The sequence below is a fragment of the Rhamphochromis longiceps genome, linkage group LG15 (genome assembly GCF_057381845.1).
Source record: "Rhamphochromis longiceps isolate RC_006_pf linkage group LG15, R_longiceps_female_GT1.1, whole genome shotgun sequence".
Taxonomy (NCBI): Eukaryota; Metazoa; Chordata; class Actinopteri; order Cichliformes; family Cichlidae; genus Rhamphochromis; species Rhamphochromis longiceps.
The window spans coordinates 27637612-27659572 of NC_140571.1; the positions used below are offsets into that span (position 1 = coordinate 27637612).

Below are 21961 nucleotides of genomic sequence, written 5' to 3' on the forward strand. Positions count from 1 at the left end.
GTATGTCTAGCCTGTGTGTGTTATGGTAAATGGTAAATGGCCTGTATTTATATAGCGCTTTACTAGTCCCTAAGGACCCCAAAGCGCTTTACATATCCAGTCATCCACCCATTCACACACACATTCACACACTGGTGATGGCAAGCTACATTGTAGCCACAGCTGCCCTGGGGCGCACTGACAGAGGCGAGGCTGCCGGACACTGGCGCCACCGGGCCCTCTGACCTGGTTGTTGTATCTCTAACCTGAGTGTGTTTTGGTTGTATCTCGTGTGTGTGTGTGTGTGTGTGTGTGTGTGTGTGTGTGTGTGTGTCGGTTGTTGTATCTCTTGTCTGTGTGTGTGTCGGTTGTTGTATCTCTAACCTGAGTGTGTGATGGTTATGTTTTCAGGTTGTTGTCAGTTTGATTCTGGGTGTTGTGTTTCCAGCAGCAGAGCAGAGCGCTGGTTTCCATCACAGCGTTCCTGAGAGCTGCTGCTGCTTTTTGACCCAGTTTCTCTGCTTTACTTGACTGGGCTGCTCCCAGTGCTGTGGTGGAAGGTCCCTGATGGACCTCCTTCATGCTCGCATTTCTGCACGCTGAGGTGGAGACGTCCTCTGAGGCAGATGTTTCATTGAGGGCAGAGCAGCAGCTGTGCATGGGAAACCTTCATGTGGATGATTTCTTCTCTTCTCTGAGGCGCACACTTCAGATAGTTTCACTAAAAGGAAGCTGCAACAGCACAAACACGATCCAGAGCTCCAGTTCAGCTAGGTGAAGGTTAGCAGACAGCTAGTTAGTACCGGCGCCTGCGTCACCATCCAGGTTAAGGAGGCCACGCCCCCTATTAACACAAACTTTAAGCCTCAATTCAGTTTAAATGGGTGACTTATAAAAACATCCTCCCCCGTACAGGTAAAGGTGGAAATGGTCTACAGAGACCAAAAAATCAGTAAAAATGTATCAGGATGTAAACATGTTTGTTTCTGCTGTTAGCTTTACCATGGGGACTGACTCACTGCTGCCCCTGTTGGACACCAGAGGAACTGCAGGTTTGGCCCTAAAGGTGAATAATAAAAACTTAATCTCCAAACAGAATAATCCAGAGCTGGACTCGTATACACAGACTTTTTTATTGAAATAAATAAATGAATATAATACATAAATACATAAATATATTTACTCCTTTTAAATATTTAAACATGTAAACGATGCTTCTTTCTCATTGGTGCTCTTTTTACTAATATCCTCTGGTCATTAAAATAAAGAAGGTTTAACTCTGCTGCTCGTCTGAAGAGTACAGTGCAGTGAGGAAATGTGCACACAGGTCTGAGTTCAACTGGGATTTCAGGAGGGTGAAATGGTCCCTGTTTATCAGGCGGTGAAGTTTAAGAGCATGGAGAGAGCAGGACGCTGAGCATGATGTGGAGCTGTGAGAGTATTTTTAGTTTTGACAATAAAAGGGTCACCATAGCGTCTTCTCTCAGTCCCAGCCTTCACATTATTTTAATACAGCTGAAAAAACTAAAATGAGAGAAAAACCCTGCAAAAAGGATCCTAAGAAGGTTTTGAGCCATCAGTCAGACTCTTTCCTGGAGGGATGAACACCAAGCTTTTCTCACTTGGTGTTTTCATGGTTTTGAGATCGGCTAAAATCTCAGACTGGGTGAGATTGACTGATTGTGAAGGCCTCTTATTCGCTTCATCCTCATCTTCATCAGCCTCAGTGAGGACTCATGGACGGAGAGGCCGCTGTGATCTGGTGACCCTCAGTGACTCGTTGCTCTAAGAGGACAAATAGACCCAAAACACGGCAGCAACTTGAACCCACAGACCCCCCACACCCCCAACCTTACAGCGCAGTGGTTCTCAAACTGTGAAGCAGGTCTCACTGATGGGACAGAACTACAGCAGGTGGATGATGAGGGTAAAAATATGGAGAGAACTTGATAAAATCTGAAATTTGTGGGGAAAATGAGTCATCTGATTCAATTGTGTTGGCCTTCAATTCACTAAAATTAAACTTGGATTCTTCTATACTGCAGCAGTGGGGGACGTAGATGGACTGCATTTACTAGAGTCAGAGGTTTTTCCTTTCAATTGTCAAATGTTGATGTTCTGCTGCTTGTTCGTATTTAATGTCCAGCAAAAAGAAGAACCTTAAATCTTTAGTTTCAGTATATAAGCTGAAAAATCGGACCCATTTTGTTTGTCGTTAGTCAGAAGGTGAGGTGATGTTTGAAGATCAGTGATGTTTGTGTTTTATTTGATTCTAAATAATAGAACGTAAACTCACATGTAAGCTGTTTCTGTGCACACGGCTTTCAGATAATTATTCTCAGCTTTCGTGTTTCTTGTTGCTGATTTAACACCAAGATGATTTCCTCTCGTTGTTTCTGTCTGGTGAAGATTCAGGATGATTATGTTTTTGTTTTGTTTTTCTATTTGGGGAAATAAACTGCTTATTTCTACTGACCAACCCTCAGACTGTAAAAAAGATCATTTGTGCTCATGTTTCAAGCTTTGCACAGAGATATGTTTCTAAATAATTTTAAGCACTCGGGAACATCTCAGCTCTTTCTGTGGCTGCAAACAGGAAGGATGAGGAGCACGGTCATAAGATTAGTCACAAAACATGAAAAAGTGACTCCAACTCATCTGGTTATCAGACTTTTTTAAAGGAAAAAAAATGTCCTGGCATCAGCCCTCCACCTCCTCACAGAGAAGAAGAACCGCTGCAGCTGCTGATGGATGGCTCAGGTATTTCGGGGGTGAAAAGGTAAAAACACCAATCAGTGTTGCAGGCTTATCTGACCGGGGTTATTAGAGAGGTCATGGGAGGTGTGAGACCTGAAGAGTGGGTTTTTGGGCTTTTTATTATTATGAGAAATTTCTGCCACTGACCGCCCTCTTTCCACCTGTGGCCTTGGAGGTGGCATCAGCCCCCTGAGATGAGGAGAAGTGAAGGACTGGGATGAGTGATGTCAGTGGAGAACCTGGAGGGGGATACGAGATCGGAGAGGGGGGGGGGACAAAAGGCCAGGCCGGCCGTGCCTCTGCTGCGGTGAGCAGGGAGACGGGGATGTTCAGTGGGCATCCAGTGAAAACGTTAGGTATCTGTGGTGCCACCGGTGGTGCTGGACCCCAGCCTCCTCCTCCTTCATCTTCATCATCGTCATCATCATTCTCCTCATTCCACCAAACACCTCCGTCGTTCAGCCAGCTTGTCCAGCAGCTCCACTTCCAACTGCAAACACACCACAACACAAACAACAACAACACCATCAGCAGCAGCGTCCAGCAGCATGGATGCACAGCAAACATCCTGCAGGAGGGGAGCAGCCGAGCACAGGAGCTGAATCAAAGGGAGGAGGAGGAGGAGCGGATGGATGCCAGGCTGGGATCAGCCACCAGCAGCACCGACAACAACCCTCCTCCGACTGGGACCAGCTCCGAGTTTAATCATTATTATGGGAATGGAAGAGGAGGGCCTAGCTTCGATCAACATGGCGGACAACAAAGCCCAGGGACTGGGGTAAGAGCGGCGCGCTCCGTACTCAGCACCATGGATCAGGTCCACAACTCCCACGAAGGCTACAGCAACAACAGCCCCTACAACCACTACCCGAACTACCGGCCCGGGTACGGGAACAGTGGATACGGTGGCATGATGAGCCCGTCACGCCAGGGGAACAACCTGCTGGGCCCCGGCAGTGGCGGCGCAGGCTCGACCGCTGCTAATCACAGCAAGGCGGTGATGACTGCTAGCAGCTCCCCGGCTGGAGGCGGCGGCGGGTTTCAGCGGTTTCCCGGACAGGGTCAGCAGCAGCAGCAGCAGCAGCCACAACAGCAGCACCCGTCAGGGGCTACACCAACTTTGAACCAGTTATTAACTTCTCCGAGTCCGATGATGCGGGGTTATGGAGGTGGATATCCAGATTATAATAATCCCGCACAGCAACAGCCGAGCATGGGGCTGGCTAAAGACATGGGCTCCCAGTACGGCTCCGGGGCTCACGGCTGGGGAGGACAGCAGAGAAATCACCCGACCATGAGCCCAGGGAATCCCGGGCAGGGTGGCGGCAGGGCTCAGGTGAATAACAGCTTATTAACACCGTTTATAACCTGACTAATGACAGGTGGACATCGCACCACCGGTAACCTGCTAGCTGCTAACAGCCGCGATGCTAACCCAAATAGCTAACGGCAGCTAGCTGCTAAGCTAGGTGTGTGTTTTTCTTTTTTTTAATTTTCACTGCAGACAGATTCATTAATTAAGCACCGCACCCACGTGAGTCGTTTAGGACTCTAAAGCAAACAAATTGTATTGTGTGATTACTTGCTTTTATAAATGACAAGCATTGGCGACTGTTCGTGATGACAGAAGCTGGGGAAGTTTTCGATTGTGTCCAAGGTGACTTCGCTTTTAGCCCGCTAGGCTAAGCTATCATTAGCATATAGCTGTCGTTAACGGCAAAGGCCTCCGTGTGTGAAAGTAGGCAGCTTGCTGATTTTATAAGAGGTCGAATTTGTTATAAATATATATAAAAATGTAAACTGGGTGGTTGTAATCAGTTTTATTGTTACACTTGAAAAGATCGCGGTTTAAATGGTGACAGGGTTGACGGTTGACAGCTCCGCTCAAATCTGACAGTTCGCGTATGCTAATGATGTGTTTTGAGGGGTCACCGGTAAATAAAGCTCTTTCCTCGGATTTTATCTGTTTCTCTACCCCGCCGGGAGAAGACAGTGTGGCGGGGACTCGGGTCTAATCAGGTGACGCTTCCTCCTGCAACAGCGGCCACTTCAGCTTCTGATTCCGGCCACAACTTTCTTGGCAGGCAGCCTATTAATAGCCCCATCTCCGCTCGGGAGCCCTGACCTTCACTCATGCAGATTAGCCATGTGCCCATCACCACCGGCACAACACTGGGGCTAACACACTGGCTGACCCGCCGCTGCAGCCCGGCCTGCAGGAGGCCTCAACCCCGGTCATCCCTACTCCATGTCAGTGTCACTTTACCTGGACCGGCGGTGCACTGTAGAAGCTCGTCAGAGTCACGGTTTAACTGCAGTTAATAGACTCACAAGATCTTTTTTTTTTTAAATGATTTCTTTATGGAATAATCGACAGGTTATTATTTCGAATTATTAGCAGGTCTTTAAAATAGCAGAAAACAATGGAAATGCCGGTCTGCAGGTGATTAAGTCACCATTGAATAATGGAATTATGATCCCTTAATTTATTTTCAGGATCATTTGACTGGATGCAAACAAGGAATTTTTCAGCTACTCAATAAATCAGCTTCTGTTTTAATAAAATGTGTTTTTAGTGAATAATTATCATTCACTAACCATCCGTTACCTCCTCCGAATGGGGACAAGAACACAGTTATTTGTTAGAAACGATGAACCATGCACAATTTTTTTTTTTTTCACAGGTAGAAATCTTTGTCAGCAAACTGTCTGCTCCTGTGTCTGAGATCAGGTTCAATTAGCTAAACTTGTGTGTTGGCTTATTGGAAAATATGATGCAATACGTGCTTACATGAAGAAACTCTAACTTGCAGGCAGATGGGAGAGCACAGCTCAGTGTACAGGATGACACGAGGCAACAAGACTGATTCCTCTTTAAATTTGTTTCAGTTTTAATTCCACGTGTTGATGCCCTGAACAGAAATGAGGATTTGTGTAATCACACTGTGTTACACAAAAAAGAAAGAATGAATTCGTTGCACCCACAAAGACTGAACAAAGAGGGCCAGGTTATTTAGTGAACCGGAATAAAATCTATCTGGGTTTTTTGCTTCTCAGTTGGTGTACTGGACTTTCATATGGCAGTCAGCACAATCCTCTCCTCTCATTTGTTGTCTCAAAAGGGCCGAGGTTCATATATCGTATTATAACTAAACTTAAAACTAGTACTAGGTGGCAGTCAGCATTTTAATTAGCAGAATAAAAATTTTAAAAGTTGTGAAATTACTGTTACAGCAGCTCAATAAACCCAACTAAAAGGAGGTGAAATATGAAATGAATGCAGATGTTGTGTGTTTGTCCTCGTCTACGGGACTCTGAGTCAGCTGAGGACAAACTCTAAACATTTTCACTCTGTAAACCTCCCGAAACTTATATAAAAACTGAAATCAGAATAAATACTAAGGAAAATAGAAACTGTAATATCTCTGCTGTGGATCGGCCAGCTCTGCTTTGTCGTTTCTATCCGCCTCCTCACTGCCGGCCTCGGCCTGTGTGGACGCTCCTTGTGGAGCATGATTTTATGATTTTGTTTTCTAGTTGAAATAAAGACTTTTAGGGCAGCGCCTCAGAGCCTGCACGTTTCATACACGAGTTTATTCCTGTAGTCGAGCTAATGTGTTGGTTTATGGAGCTGGTGATCGGATGACTGACATGCAGGAGTCACACACACGTTGGCTGTGTTTTCAGATATTAAAGTTTAAAATAGTTTAATTGTTGGGTCTTCTGTTAGTAACGGAGAACACCAAATAAAACCAATAAAATTGGTTCGGTAATACCGGTAATAACAACAGCCCGCTTGTATGCTGTACCAAAAAATGTGCTTTGGTGTGAATCTGATGGACAAAAGCCAAACCAGTTCCACATCACTGAAGTTGCACCATTTTTACAAACCATTTCTGGTTCATCTGTTTCATTCAACGATCCGCTTTCGCCCTTCTCATTCTCCGTTGCTGCCATGCTTTTTCCGCCATGTCCGTATGAAAACAAAAGTGCTGCGCATGCGCGTTTTACCCATATCCTATCGCGATTTTTCATTTTCTTATCATTACCTAACATTATACCGGTATTACCATGAACAGTATGATATGGCCCGGGCCCAGTAAGAAGGATGGAACGTTGATGGTGTTGTAGGTTATAAGCTTGTGAGTGAGAAGGCTGCAGTTTGTCCCTTATTATGTTTGCTTTGTTCTCGGCATCGTAGACTCCAAAAACTGTTTGGTTAGCTTTAGAAAAGGTGGTTTGGGTTAAAACGCGCCTCTGCAGTATTAACCCTGCGTGTTAATGATGCTGATCTATAGTGTTTAAATGTGACGTCAGTGGGTACATGATGAAGTGGAAGTGAGGGACTCGACATTTATCGACATAAACCCGATAAATCATAATGACTGCGTGTTTCTGTGAGATGCTGATGGCTCAGATGAAACGGCAGAATTTGATGTTCTGGGAGTAAAATTGGGCTGTTTGACTGGAAAAAGGTGCAGGCTCGATGTGATGCAGTTTTGTATGTTTAATAGAAAAAAAACAGTAGAAAATTGCGATTCCTGACAAACCTCCTGAGATTAAAGCAGTTCTGTACCACACCACATGGTGGCACTACTGTGGCCTATCTCTGGGTCATATTATTCATTATATTAAACATGCCTGTGGTCTGCAGGGTATTTGAGTTAATGTGATTTGTACTGAGCAATGTTATCTTACTTGAGCGCCACCTTGTGGTAAAACACGCTGACTATCAGCCGTTTTATTTTCGTAGTCTCTTTTTGACTTGATTTGGCCACACACACCCGTTTGTTAGCCAGTCCCAATCTACGATATATGAAATGAAACTTGTGTTCAGTGATTTTATTTGCTGGTTTTTGATGATTAAAATTTATAATGGCTAACCGCCACCATATTGGATCAAATGCAACAGAGGAGGATGAAGCACCCCATTGAGTTTTAATCTTTTTCCTGCTTTTTCCAACAATTCCCATCAGCCTCCATTACAAGAAATCAGCCAGTAAAACACTAAATATTACAAATGTTGCGTTGACCACAGGTTTGTCCAAATAAAACACACGTTCTGCAGTTTGGGCCAGGGTCGTGAATCGTGATGATAGCAGTACTCAGGAAAATGGATCGCAGCAGCTTCCTGTCCTCCTGTTTTCATCCGGTCTGTGGATCCTCTGCCTGACTTGAAGCAGCTGTGTGGGCTTGGCAGCGCTCCAGCCTGAGGTTTCTCTTTATTTACTCTGCTCAGCTGACTGCTGTGTAGTGAGAGGAGATTAAAGGACAGGATTAAAAGTCTGCATCAGTTTGTTTTAAGCGTAAACTCCGTCAGCGGTTTCTATTTTTAGCTGCCGGAGCGGCGGTGAAACATCTGTTCTCTCTGAGTCACTCCTCTCACCTACTATTATTATGTCAGTGTGTCAAATACAGAGTGAGTGTGAATATTAAAGTGTACCCAGGCGTGACTGTTGACTCCGGCTTAAAGTGGCCTCGCAGGCCTTCAGCATGCCGCAGATGAGGGTTCACTCTCAGAGACACACCTGACCCCCTCACACCTGAGCACATGCCATGAACCTCAGTGAAAACAGACAAACCATATCAGTGGGTAAGTTACTAGGATAATGTGTGGTGTGTTATCTGCAGCAGGTGGCAGTAGGCCAAGCCCCGAAGCAGACACACAGAGTGGAGCTTATATATAAAGATATTTAACTTTCCATCGGTCCATCAGTGTGAGCGTGCTCAGTCAGACGGATGGATATATAGATGGATATTGATGGATATAGAAGACTGAGCTAATGGTGGAAGAAAACTGATGAACGGACAGTTTGGATTTCTCATAGTGGAAACAAACAGAAAGATGCAGTACCTCCTCAGTCTTACTAATATGAATGTTGATGATGTCATTGCTCTGTAGTCATCAGAGGGTTTGTCACACTGATGAATCAGAGTCACGTGTTGTGTCTTTAAACATGGTGTTAAGTTCATGGCGTCACTAATTATCCACCGTGTTCTCCTCCTCAGGTGTCGCCCATGGACCCGATGGCGATGAAACGTTCTCAACTATACGGGATGAGCAACAACCCGTACTCCCAGCAACAGGGGGCGCCGTACCCTGGACAGCCCTACGGCTCCCCTACCCCCCACAGATACCCAATGGGGATGTCCAGCAGGGGGCAGGTGGGAATGGGAGGGATGCAGTATCCTCAGCAGCAGGTAGGAGGCGCTCAGATGTGTCTTTAAGGTTCCATTTGGACGAATTAATGTAAAATAATTCTTTAGTTTAATTTAACTTGTAGTTCTGGGTGGGATTTCAAACTCTGCAGTTACAGGATCTGACGTCAATAAAACTGAACATCCATAAATCTGATCATAAATCAGACACCTGAAAGTCTTCAGCTTTACTTTTTTTATTGTCACAGTAAATAAGTGATGCTTATCAGTAATTTACAGGCTTTCATTTCTTTCTGTGGCTGCACTGGCCAGTTAGAAGCAGTTTAGTTGTATAACAGCATCAAGACCATCTTCAGATAATGAAAAATAGAAATCTACAATTTCCCTGAAATTACTGGAAAGGTGATAAAAATACATTTAAGATGGGATTTAAAATTTAAATGATTTGATGAGTTTATGCAGAGTTTAACTGGTTCCTTAAATCCACCCAGGATGCTTGGTTGACCTACGGCGCTGAAAGGATCCTGAGCTGCACACTGTGGGAGAATTTGTATAGACAAAAGTTCCCAATTAAAAACCTTCATGTTGGGGTGAAACCTGCCAGTTATCTGACTCCACCCTCCTTCCTGATCTCCCACCTGCCTGAAGTTAAGCGGGTAATGCAGACGTCTGTCTCTGCAGCATCTCGACATGGAGGAGCAGGAGCTCTCCTCTGAGCTCCTAAGCCTGCCTCTGTGGAGGAGCTCGTGTTTGTGACCTCACTCTTTCAGTCATTATAACTCTCATGACTTTATGTGATGTTGGAAAACTGTTAAATCTGAGTGCGAGCCAGCCCAATGTGGTGGGTGGTGGTGTTCGTCTGGGGTTGGTTACTGTAGGTGATAAAATAGACCTGATCAGTGCCCAAATCAGTGCTTTCATTGTGGCTGCAGAGCGGTGAGACATGTTTGCAGAGCAGCATCAGGCTGATATGTAAAACTCTGATTTCTGTAGAGATCAGGTTGCTTTACTACAGGCCAGAGGACCCGAGAGCTTCCTGTAACTCTCCACATTAGGATACACGTGTGAAGCATTAACCAGATACTCATTAACATGCAGACTGTTGGCTCGTTAATGTCCTCCCAGGATGACTAATGTGAACATCTCCTGTGAGTTTGCCGTCCCTGCTCCTGCTCTGCTGGTCTTCAGCAGCCTCTGAGCTGGTTTATGGAAACTAAGGCCTTCGTTCCCTTGGTGCTGATTCATCTGCAGCGTCACCGTTTTGTCACTGTGGACAAGGCCTCTGTTGATGCAGTCAGACCGCACGGCTTCTGCCGGGCCGGTCCGGGTCAGGCTATTTCTGGTACACCCTGGGCTCAGGCTATTTTTAGACTCCAGTTTGGGTCTGACGCTGCAGCTCAGAGCAGACTGGATCCTTTGGTGGGTAAACACCGCCGAATGCCACAGAGAGCAACAGACGGCGAAGCTTCTTCTCAGCGAACGAATCAGGAGGTAGAATAAATCTGTCTGTCCCAGTGATGATGGGTTAATAATAATCAGCCATCGCTGAATTCATCCACACATACTGTGGATTTTAAAGCTTTCAGAGAAGAATAAAGAACTAAAACACTCAGCAAGTGTTTATCTGTACATGTCAGGTCCTAACACTTGCAGTGAGTCCATGTGAGCTCTGTAGTTTTCTGGTATTTGATAAGGAGATAAAAAGTCCCAGTCAACAGAAGAGTTTTTAGAAAAGTAGCTTTGTTAGACTGACAGTGATTCAGTCTTCACCCAGAAGATGAGGAACTTTTAATTTGAAAAGTTACAACGGGAAGTTGTTTCAGTCTTTGATGAAGATTGGAGCTGCTGTGTAGTCATGTGTGAACTTTATTTTTTCTGACATTAAAGTTGAAAATTTGAAACTGTGGCTGTGAGCAGGACAAGGAGGAGTGTAGCCTGGCTGAACCTGCTGCTGTGAGCCACAGAACCTTTCTTCAGGTTTCATCACTGTTGGGCCTGAATCTAATTCTGAGGACAGTAAGAGTCTGAAATTGTCCTCCGTGGTTCAGCTGTTGGAAGTCTGCACCTGTTTGTGCTGGTTTGAATCTTCTAGCAGGCGGAGAAGGTGGAAACATCTTGTGGTTCGGCCTCTGCGCTGTTGTCAGGCCGTTGAGCTCCGATCTGAACCTGTGTGTTCTCGAGTTGGGTTTCTCTTCCTTATAAGATATATGTTCAGCTTCAGTCAGTGAATTTTCAGATCAGGCTTCGTCTCACCTTTCTGTTACAAGCTCTAAGAACCTGATTGGTTTCAGAGCTGTGAGGAAGGCACCTGCAGGTGTTTCTCCCTCCGACTCTCGGGCTGGACGGTGTCATTATTGTTGCAGATGGTTTAAGCCTGAGGGATTTTGTGTCACCGCTGTTGTGTCTGATTACGCAGAGAGAGAGAGTAATGAGTTTCATGGGAGCGCAAGGCCCAAGTGGCCCCGGGACTATTCTTTATTAATTCTCTGATTCCACACAAAATTTGACCCTTGGCTTCCCTGTCTGAGCGCCGCAGACTCAACCTGGTTTCAGGAGGTTACCGAGTTACTGTTAGAGCATGAACTCCGACTGTAATCTCTGTTTCAGTGAAGCTGCAGTATTGACGGACATGCTGGTGAGGAAATGCTCTCGATCAAACAATGTGCTGGAGGTGAGGTCGCTTAAAGGCCCGTCCAGGCTTTCAGAGTCCACGTGCAGCCTGAAGTCTGTCTGAGTCTTCCTGATATTTATGCAGACATTGCCGGCTTTCTGTCCCACTTTAGTGCTCTCGAGCAGGGCGGTTAATCCCGCAGCTGCAGCTCTCTCGGGTTGCACCGAGGTTGCATTATATTGCATTTTGCGGTAGGGCTGCTCAATTAATCGAATTTTAATCACGATTACGATCTGGGCTTTCAACGATCATTAAAAATGACTGAGCCGATTATTAGCCCCTCCCTCATTTATCCGCGACACCTTAAAGGCCGGTCCATGAAAATATTGTCGGGCATAAACCGGTCCGTGGCGCAAAAAAGGGTGGAGACCGCTGATTAAGAGGACCCGAGGGAAGCTCGGAAAGCTAAGCAGAAGTTATTTGGAGAGTGACTGCCGTTGGTTGAAAAGAGTTTAAAAAAAAAAAAAAAACTTCAGTGGTGTTGCACACTATTTTATATTATTTTTTTAAAGTCATTGTTAACCCTTTAAAGCCGGTCAAAGCAGCACGCTCCGTTTTGTGTAACTATTTTTAAATCCCTGTAGAACCTGAACCGTGTAAGCTAGCGCAATAATTTGTTTTGCATATGAAACCAGAGGAGTTGTACTTACATCTTATGCCATCAGCTTGTCCTCGGTCACGGTTTCGTTCCACATATAGCTTTGCAAAAATTGCATAAAAAGCGCTTGCAGGAACAAAAACATAATATTCCAGAAACACGCTTTGCCGTTCCTATCAGCTGTTCGTAACACTTCCCACAGTGAAATGATGCACATGCTGTTTTCTTTGCAAATTTGCATCATAGGATTGTTTTTTGTTTTTCCTGCAGTATATAAAAATTGCTGTATCTCCAAAATAAAACTATGAAGACACTCAAAATAAATTTCCTGTGGTGGGAAACTATTTTTTGCAACTTTATTGTATTTAAAGTTTTGAGGGATAAACCTCTTAAACTTCTCCAAGTAGAAATATATGTAAACAAAACAAAAGCGATTTTCAATTTTTTTGGTAGTTTATTGCACTTTTTTGCAATTTATGTAGTTACTATGCACTTAATGCATACATATTATTAAAATATGGGCTATAACAGTTGTATTGATGTATAGCAACTTGAAATGCTCCCACAAATGGCACTACAGCATGTAAAAAATAAAAATAAAAATAATATAAGCTCTGGTGGACTTGGTTCTATAGTAGGTCTTAAAGGGTTAAATAAATATCGTCAAATAATCGTGATCTCAATTTCAGTGAAAATAATCGTGATTATCATTTTTGCCATAATCGAGCAGCCCTATTTTGCGGCATCTGCGTCGAGCCAGATAACAATCTGAGAGAGAAGCTGTGTGGATGAGTTTCAACACATCTGATTTTAAAGCAGGTTTTTAAGGTGGTATGAATTTTAATGAGGAGGAGTACGATGGTTGGTTTGGTATTAAGATTAGAGCAGGGCGATATGACCAAAAATATTTATCACGATATACATTTGAAAATCTGCGATAACGATATAACTGACGATATAATTGACACTAGACAAAACACTTTACAACTCCTCAACTTTATTAGTGCAAAAAAAAACCCATCAATGTATTTTCACTTAAACAAGCAGCTGTTTTTTATGTGCATTAAAGTTATATAAAAATTTAACAGTGCAAATGCAAATTCCTTGCTGACAGTTTAACCAAAAGGCATTTTCATTGGAAACTGGCCGACATATCCTCAGCATAACCATGTATAATATCCACAAAACTTAAAAAGAGGTTATACACACACAATACGGTAATATTATGTTGAAGCACAGTACGTATCACTCCACAAGGCTCCTGCCTACGATAGCCGTAATTCTCCGACAATCCATCAAGCAGTCCGGGTTCGTAGCGTAGCAAAGTCGTACTAAAACATTTGACAGATTTTCGAGCGCCGTGTATGACATAAAATCGTTTCGAGGTCAGTAAACACAACCAGAATTCATACATAAGGCCCATTGGATTATAAGGGGCACTGTTGATTTTCAGAAAAATCAAAGGATTGATTTTAAGTGTGCTGTATTTTCCAAAAAACACGGTAATAACGACGGCCGCCAACCCGCTAGCACGCTCTACCAAAAATAGTGCTTTGTTGTGTATCTGACGGATGAAAGCCAAACCAGTTCCACACCACTGAAATTGCAGAATTTTTACAAAGCAATTCTGGTTCATCCGTTTCATTTAACGATCTACTTTCGCTCTTCTCATTCTGCGTCGCCGCCATGTGCGTATGTAAACAAAGGCAGTGCGCATGCGCGTTTTACCCATATTCTATCGCGATATTTCATTTTCTTATCGTTGCCCAACATTACACCGGTATTACCGTGAATGGTATGATGTAGCCCAGCCCTAATTAAGATGATCAGTTTGAATCAGTGAATTTATGTCTTTTCATCTGCCTCCTCCTCTTCTTCACTCTGCGTATCTGGAAGCAGACAGATCGGGTCTAAGAGGAGGAATGTGTTAAAGATCGGAAATGTGGCTCATACTGACGGTCATCATGTGGTTCTCCTGTGATGCTGCAAAACACGAGGTCAGGGGTCAGAAGTCTATGACCGGAGGAAGCTTCCTCCAGTATGAGAACAGATCTGATCTACAGAGGAAGTCTGAGATATTCAGGAAATTAAATTTAGAGGTCGCTTTCCAGGAAAAGGGCGGTGTGTGATTCCTGAGCGGCTTCACTGTAGAGCAGAACAGATTATTATTATCATTAGAGGAACAGAGATGCTTTTGTTTGGCTTTTAATTGACTCTTTAGCTAAAGCAGTGAAGGCTGGGGGCGTCTTGAGGAGGCTGCACAAGAGTTAAACTGAGAGCGTCTGTGAGGAAGAGCCACTGAAGGAAGTGTTCAGACTCTGTGCTTAAGTCTGAGTCTCAGTACTGCTTCTATAATATAAGTTTATGCATAAGTACTGATTATGCAGAAACATATTTGATATTATTATTATTATAATTATGATTAATTAATATGTATATGCGTTTCATAACTTCTGTACAGCTGAGCAGCTGCGTCTATAGTAACACAGGATCGTGTGTTTTAAATTTTATATTTTAACTTTATATGAAGTAACTACTGTTCAGCAACCTCTTGGTAACCTTCGGTTGCTAGGGAAAAATCTGTCCTCCCCAGGTGGTTGCTGGCTGTTGCCGGGTTAAGCTGCTCACACAGACGGTGCTGTGCTAAAAACGTCCTGATGATTGCTCTGGTCGCTCAGAGCTTGTAAGAAGACACTGACTTGTCTGCAAACACTCACTAAACATGACGAAACACTGAAACACAAACTAGAAACACAACAAATCGGCCTTTTCCATATAAACTGTAGGAAACTGCAGCAGTCTGTACTCACAAGTGCAGTGCTGTATACCTGTTGGCAGCTAATGTCACCTAGCAACAGTTCTCCAATATTTAGCAATCAGTCACCAACCGGTTGCAGAATTTTTATTTTTCCAGAGTTAGTAAAATCACTGTGTGATCGAAGCAGTCACCAAGTGATTCTACTTTAGAAACATGACCAGGTAGAAACGCAGCCTGACTGCTCATCGGCGTGTTACCCGATGAGTTTGGGGTCTGGCTGCTGGACTGGGTTCTGCATACACTGCGTAGCATAATGCTCATGTTTCTGTCCTGGATGCAGTTCCCACTTTACTGTCCGCTCTGGTCCTTTTGTTCAATAAAATAGAAGTAAAATGTCGACATCCATGCTGCATACTGCATGGATGCATGGATTTAATGCAGGTGATGATTTTTCACAAAATAAAGAGTCATTCAACTTTAAAGCAGTGCTGATGCTTACTGTAACAGTACAAAGGAAAGACGTGATTTGTTGCTAAAGAATACAAATTGTAAATTTGAGTTTGTTTTATTTCTTTGCACTCTTCATGTTTCTGACCTGGAGTCTTTCTGTCTGTTTAGTCTGTGGAAATCTATCGGCCATTCAAAGCCGTAACCTTGTGCTTGTGGTGTTAACAAGGTAGTATCGATTGGCCTTGTGTCTCTGATGTCTGTGGTCTCTTCTCAGATGGGCTCTCAGTACAGCCAGCAGCAGCAACAGCAGAACATGAGCGGTTACTGCCAGCCGGGCCAGCCGCCGTACTTCAGCCCGCCACAGCAGCAACCCGCCGCCCCCAGTCAGCCACCGTACATGCAGCCCCGCCCACTGCCACAGCAGGTAGGACTGGGATTACAAACCTAAACTTTATTTTGTCTTTCTGATTTCACTGTTAATTCACTCAAATTCCTGCACATCTTTTCACAATAAGAGCCTTTTATAGGAGTAAAGGGAAGGGAATGAACCTCTTGACAATTCTTATTGTGAAAAATAAGAAAGAGGCTTCAACATATAACCAGAAATCAGAAGATAAGAAAACGAAAAGTTGTATGATAATGCTGTCAAATATAAAAGAAGTTGTGATGCTGCTGTGGATGTGTGGCTGTCTTTTGTGTGGATGTTTCGGAGGGGAAATGGCTCGAGGCCTCCAGAGAGCTTTAAGCTGCCAGACTCTCCAAGCCTCACAAGTTCAAAACATCTCAGAATGGCTCCTGAAATGCCTTCAGCTAGCAAGCTCCACTTACTTTTGTCTCTGTAGCACTTAAAAAAGACATGAAGTGTTCTACAGAAGTCAAAAAACAGTATCCAAACTGGAATTAAGCAGGAAAAAACTAAAAGAGCACAGACATTAGAAGTAATAGATAAATTTAATAGAAAGAAATTCCATCCATCCATTTCCTCCAGGCCACGGGATAGCACGTTAGTGAGACTTTAGCACGCCATTCCAGAGACCTGATCTGTCCACTGGGGTCTGCTCATAGCTGGGTGGGATTAAACAGCGACGAGGTAAATCCTCATCAGCTTCTATTGTGAAATTTTCCCATGAAGGAAGCATCGAGCTGAGCTTCAGTTCTCTGAAAAGACCAGATTAACTTTAGTATTTAGTTTGTATTTGCTGATAATGACAATCCTTTCTGTCCTGTTTCTGTCCTAAAGTGTTACTTCATTTGGTCTTTCTCCACAAACATGGCTGTCTTTGTCTTCAGAGGATCGTGTTACACAAGGTTTTGTGAAGACATGAAACAGAGAGAGAGAGAGAGAGAGAGAGAGCATCTCCTCGAGTCTGTTTTTTATCTGATCACTTCAACCATGTCAGACGTTCATGGTGTTTAAAAGGAGTTGGCTGCAGGCAATGGGGAAACCCCGACCTCCAGCTGCTGTTTTATCATCTTCATCTTCCTCAAGAAGGCAGCTGAGACTCTGACCTGCAGCAGGCAGCAGGAGCCGCGCTTTGAGACTCCCAGCAGCTACCACAGCTCCACCTGCAGCCGAGAGATGTCCAGGACTTCTCTGAGATCTGCTACAAGTGCATTGTGGGATGTCTTTCATTTTTTCTGAATGGGTTGTTGCGTCTGGCTCATTCAGGACACGTCAGAGAAGGGAGACCCGCTCAGCTCGGGTTTTCACCAAGTCCATTTATTAATTATAAGTTAAAAAAGGAGAACAGAAGAAAACTTGGTGCTAACCTTTATCCAGACTTCATGTAGAGACGACTACAGCTCAATCAAACCAAATGAGCAATTGTAAATTGACACAAATTGGTGCGATTGGGTCTTTTAGGAAACCAACATATTACTGTGGCCAGTGTCCATGTTTACCACTTAACTAGGCCTATGCAACACATCTATAATGAAAAATCCAACTAAACAAAATCAGCAAATGTGAAGAACAACCACTTTTATGCACCGAGGAAGACGTAATGTCCCGGCCAATATGATGCTTCAACCGCACGATCAACACAAAAATGCCACCGATGGGGCTTCAGACAGGATTTAGATAGAAAACATTATCCCATGTACTTCATCTGCCTCACGCCTGAGGCCATATCTAAAGTCACCATCAACCCAACAGAGCACACAGAGGAAACCTGCAGGCTCCACACAGAAAGACCTGAGCTGTACAAAGAAGACAAAACTAAAATTCAGCTGCCCGAAACACAGCTAACTTTCAGCGACTTTGTTTTTTGTTTTTGTTTTTTTTTGCCGTTCGTTCCTGTAAGATTTAAATGCTTTGTCTGTCTGTCACCCTGCAGGAGGTGCCGCAGGAAGCTTACGGGGGCCGGGGCCAGTCTGCCGCTATGACTCCTGGGAAACCAAACCACGAGGAGATGAGTCTGAGTCAACAGGAGAGGCCGTCCAGTCTGCCAGTGAGTTCGAACACACAGCTGCTCTCTGCTGGTCAGGCACAAAGACCCCCAACCCTACACACGCACGCACGCACAAAGTTCATCACCAACAACAAGCCAGAGTTTCCATTAGCAATGGACGATATAACCTCAGAATATTATCACAATATTCCACAGAAGGTTGTGATAATATTTCAGATGATATTGGAAAAAAGCAGCTCACAGGCAGGAGGATTTACTATTGCGAATGAAACAAGGACATTTTCCATCCTTCTGTCCCAGTGAGCAGCTGTCTCTGGGTCAAAGAGTGGATCAGTAACTGTAATAGTCCAGCGCTGCAGCGGTGCTCGGTGGGTCACTCATTACTAGCTGCTAGCATCTCCTACTCCTTGTTGCAATAGGCAACATAACAATATGATGTCACTATGTCATTAATATCATAATATGATACTTTAATAATAGCAATAAAAATTAATACCAGTATTATTACGGATGCTCTAAATGGTTCCCATCCCTGTTTGGTCAAACCATGCCAGAGTTCAAAGAGTAGAGTGATGGTCGTGGTCACCCTGGGTCATAAATCAGACTCACCTGAAATTTATCCTGTGGGGCTGACACACTGATCCTCAGTCAGTACCACATCTACACCACAGAGTTCTTGTCCTGGTCTTTGACTGATGGCGGATCTGAAGGACAGCAGGATTCAGCCTAAAAAGCCGTTTAGTTTTTATGTTAATGTCATGGTCCTGGGCCATGTGGGCCCAGTATTCTTAGTTCCTTGTATTTTTGTATTTCGTTCCTTGTTTAGGCCATGTTTTCTGAGTTGCCCTGTTGTGTTGTTCCCTAAGTGTTTTCCCTTCATGGCTTTTACCCCCTGTGTGCCCCTCTGTGTATCTGTGAGCCCTCGTCTCTCCTTATGTTTTATTCCATGTTTCCCCTGCCCATTATGTCTAAGTTCTCCCCGTGCTCTCTCTCCCCCCTGTGTGCCCTCTATGTATTTATGAGCCCTCGTCTCCCTTTGTGGTTGTTTCATGTTTTCCCAGCCCGTTATGTCTGTGTTTCCCCGTGCTCTCTCTCCTCCTGTCTGTACCTCTGCGCCTGTACATGTCATGTTCAGTTCACCCCGCCCTGTCTCGTTATGATTATCAGTGTCACCTGTGTTCCCCGTGTGTGCCCACTTTCCTTGTTTACCCTCTGTGTATTTCTGTCTGAGTCTCCCTCTGTTCGGCGTCGCGTTCTCCCTCATGTTGTGTGTAATTCTCCCCGTGGTTCGGTTCCTTGTACAGTTCATGCTTTAGTTTTCCCAGTTTTAGTTTATTTTGTATTGCTTCCCGTGGCCAGCAATAAAGCTGTGTTTTTTGAGTTTATCCCCGTGTCTGTGAATCTGCATCTTGGGTCCTTCCCCTGCCTGCCACACAACGGATCATGACAGTTAAAGCTTCTTCGAACTCCTGCTGCAGAATAAACCAAACCCAACCTGAGGAGTTTTCTATCAAACAGGCACGTTCCTGTATGGACGGGCAGTTTCTTAATCTGCCTGCACCACTTCTTAAAAAAACTGATGAACCATCTGTGCCTCACTACACACAGACAGACTCTGTGTTCAGTTAACTAATAATTAACTAATATTAATGCTTTTGGCTATAATAATCGAGTAGTGATGATCGGATATGGTGACAGACCTGCATCAGACTTGGTTTTTATATATAAAATATTATTATTGTAATAAAATAAATATTAATGATAATAATAAATGTTTAGTTTGAATGCAGTTCTAAGGCTGTGTTCTGTTGATCTGTGGAAAGTTCTGTTCATGAGGTTTGGAGGCCGAGGTCAGACAGTTTTCCTCCTGGTGGGTCGGCTTTCTTCAGTCCCGACTTCTTGTCCTGTTCTGATTCCGCAGGCTCGGTTTTAGCAGAATAAGAGCTGTTTGTTGTCAGGCTCATAGCTCGTGATTCAGCCTGCGTGACATATTGAACACGTTTCATGCCCCCCCACTGTCCGCAGGCCGGCCTTGTTGTCGATAATGACGCCGTCCTCTTTTCTCTGAGTTGAAGCTCGCAGGTTTCACGCTCTGAGCGCCTGAGGCCCCCCGCCGCCTCAGCCTGTGTCGCTGCACCACTCAGAAACACACGACTGAAATAATGATGGCGACCTGCGACGGCTCTCGCAGGGAATCGCCATTTACATTTGAAATAGGTTTAACCCCGAAAAGACTCAGCCCATTAGCAAGCCAGCACGTCTGCTGCTGGATGAGCACGAGTCAGTTCAGACTGATTTTATTCACCACATTTCACTTCAGGCTGAATCCTGAGTTACTACAGAGGTTAGCTGCAAAACCAGTGGATGCAGAAGCAAGAAGATTATAATCAAGAATACACACCATAGAAAATCAGGAAGATGATGATTAAAAAAACAGCAGAGACCATAAAAGAATAAAAGTGTATGAAGCAGAAACACATATCTGAGTGTTTGAGGAGGATGACGTGACAGCCAGTAGAGCAGGGCGATATGACCAAAAATATTTATCACGATATACATTTGAAAATTTGCAATAACGATATAACTGACGATATAATTGACACTAGACAAAATACTTTACAACTCCACAGCTTTATTAGTGCAAAAAAAAAAAAAATCAATGTATTTTCACTTAAACAAGCAGCTGTTTTATGTGAATTAAAGTTATATAAAAATTTAACAGTGCAAATGTAAATTCCTTGCTGACAGTTTAACCAAAAGGCATTTCCAGTGAAAACTGGCCGACATATCCTCAGCATAACCATGCATAATATCCACAAAACTTAAAAAGAGGTTATACACACACAATACGGTAATATTATGTTGAAGCGCAGTACGTATCACTCCTCGAGGCTCCTGCCTACGATAGCCGTAATTCTCCGACAATCCATCAAGTGGTGCAGCTTCGTAGCTTAGCAAAGTTGTACTAAAACATTTGACAGATTTTCGAGCGCCGTGTACCACATAAAATCGTTTCGAGGTCAGTAAACACAACCAGAATTCATACATAAGGCCCATTGGATTATAAGGGGCACTGTTGATTTTCAGAAAAATCAAAGGATTGATTTTAAGTGTGCTGTATTTTCCCAAAAACACGGTAATAATGACGGCCCGCTAGCATGCTCTACCAAAAATAGTGCTTTGTTGTGTATCTGACGGACGAAAGCTAAACCAGTTCCACACCACTGAAGTTGCAGCATTTTTACAAACCAATTCTGGTTCATCCGTTTCAATCAACGATTTGCTTTCGCCGCCATGCTTTTTCCGCCATGTGCGTATGAAAACAAAGGCGCTGCGCATGCGCGTTTTACCCATATTCTATCGCGATATTTCATTCTTCTATTGTTGCCCAAAATTATACCGGTATTACCGTGAACAGTATGATATGGCCCAGCCCTAACAGCCAGGGCTAATTTTCATTTATATTTCTAAACTTTTTGGTCGCTGTAGTTGTTGGCTCTGCGTGTTTCTCCTGTTTGTACAGAGACGTGTGATCTCGCCGTTGGACAAACTTTACCCAAATGAAAGAAACGATTTCACTTGTTTGTGAGGGTTTAGGGTTGTTACCTTCTCACAGTGCCCAGGTGTATTAAAGGTTTTCAATTTAACCATCATCACCACCTCTGTCTGCAGTATAAACAGAGAGATCTCAGTGGTCATGGGAACTTAAAACCCAGATTATAAATCCATCTAATCATATTATAATAATAAAAAGTTGGCGCTCAAATTTCTCTCACACAGACGTCACCATGAGAGAATCTAGAACAATGGCACAGCTCATCATCTTTAATTAAACTCATTATGAAACATCAGTGAGGCCAGAATGGAGCCTTGAGGAACACCAATGTGTGACTTTCAGTTCACGTCACACCTTCATCCCACTCGATGATTTCAGTCTGTTAATTTTTCCACCTTCAGCTGCAGCTCTGCTTCAACCTCTCCACCCATCTCCATCACTGCCTTCGCCTCTTTCCTTCACGCTCGCTTGTCCTCCTTCCCTTCCTTTTCTCTCCTTCTCCTCTGCTGTCTCTGTTGCTGTGCCTCATCACCCCTCTCTCGCTGTTTTCCTCTTTATCTTCTGGAGCCTCCTTTTGAAGTCGTGCTGCTGATGCAGTTGCCATGGCGACTACTGGTGGAAA

General features: G+C 43.9%; 1 protein-coding gene across 3 annotated transcripts in view; it reads left to right on the forward strand.

Annotated features, from left to right (window-relative positions):
* The first annotated feature begins 2991 nt into the window (after positions 1 to 2991).
* The window catches only part of arid1b (AT-rich interactive domain 1B), a 42431-nt gene continuing 23461 nt past the window's right edge, over positions 2992 to 21961 (forward strand). For 2 of the 3 annotated variants that reach the window (XM_085381471.1, XM_085381472.1), the window contains exons 1-4: positions 2993 to 4072; positions 8746 to 8937; positions 15647 to 15796; positions 17709 to 17822. In XM_085381471.1, the coding sequence (XP_085237597.1) occupies positions 3062 to 4072; positions 8746 to 8937; positions 15647 to 15796; positions 17709 to 17822 (1467 nt within the window). In that variant the 5' untranslated portion in view covers positions 2993 to 3061. Of the gene's footprint in view, positions 4073 to 8745; positions 8938 to 15646; positions 15797 to 17708; positions 17823 to 21961 lie in introns of all 3 variants that reach the window. The other variant, XM_085381473.1, reaches the window with a different exon arrangement.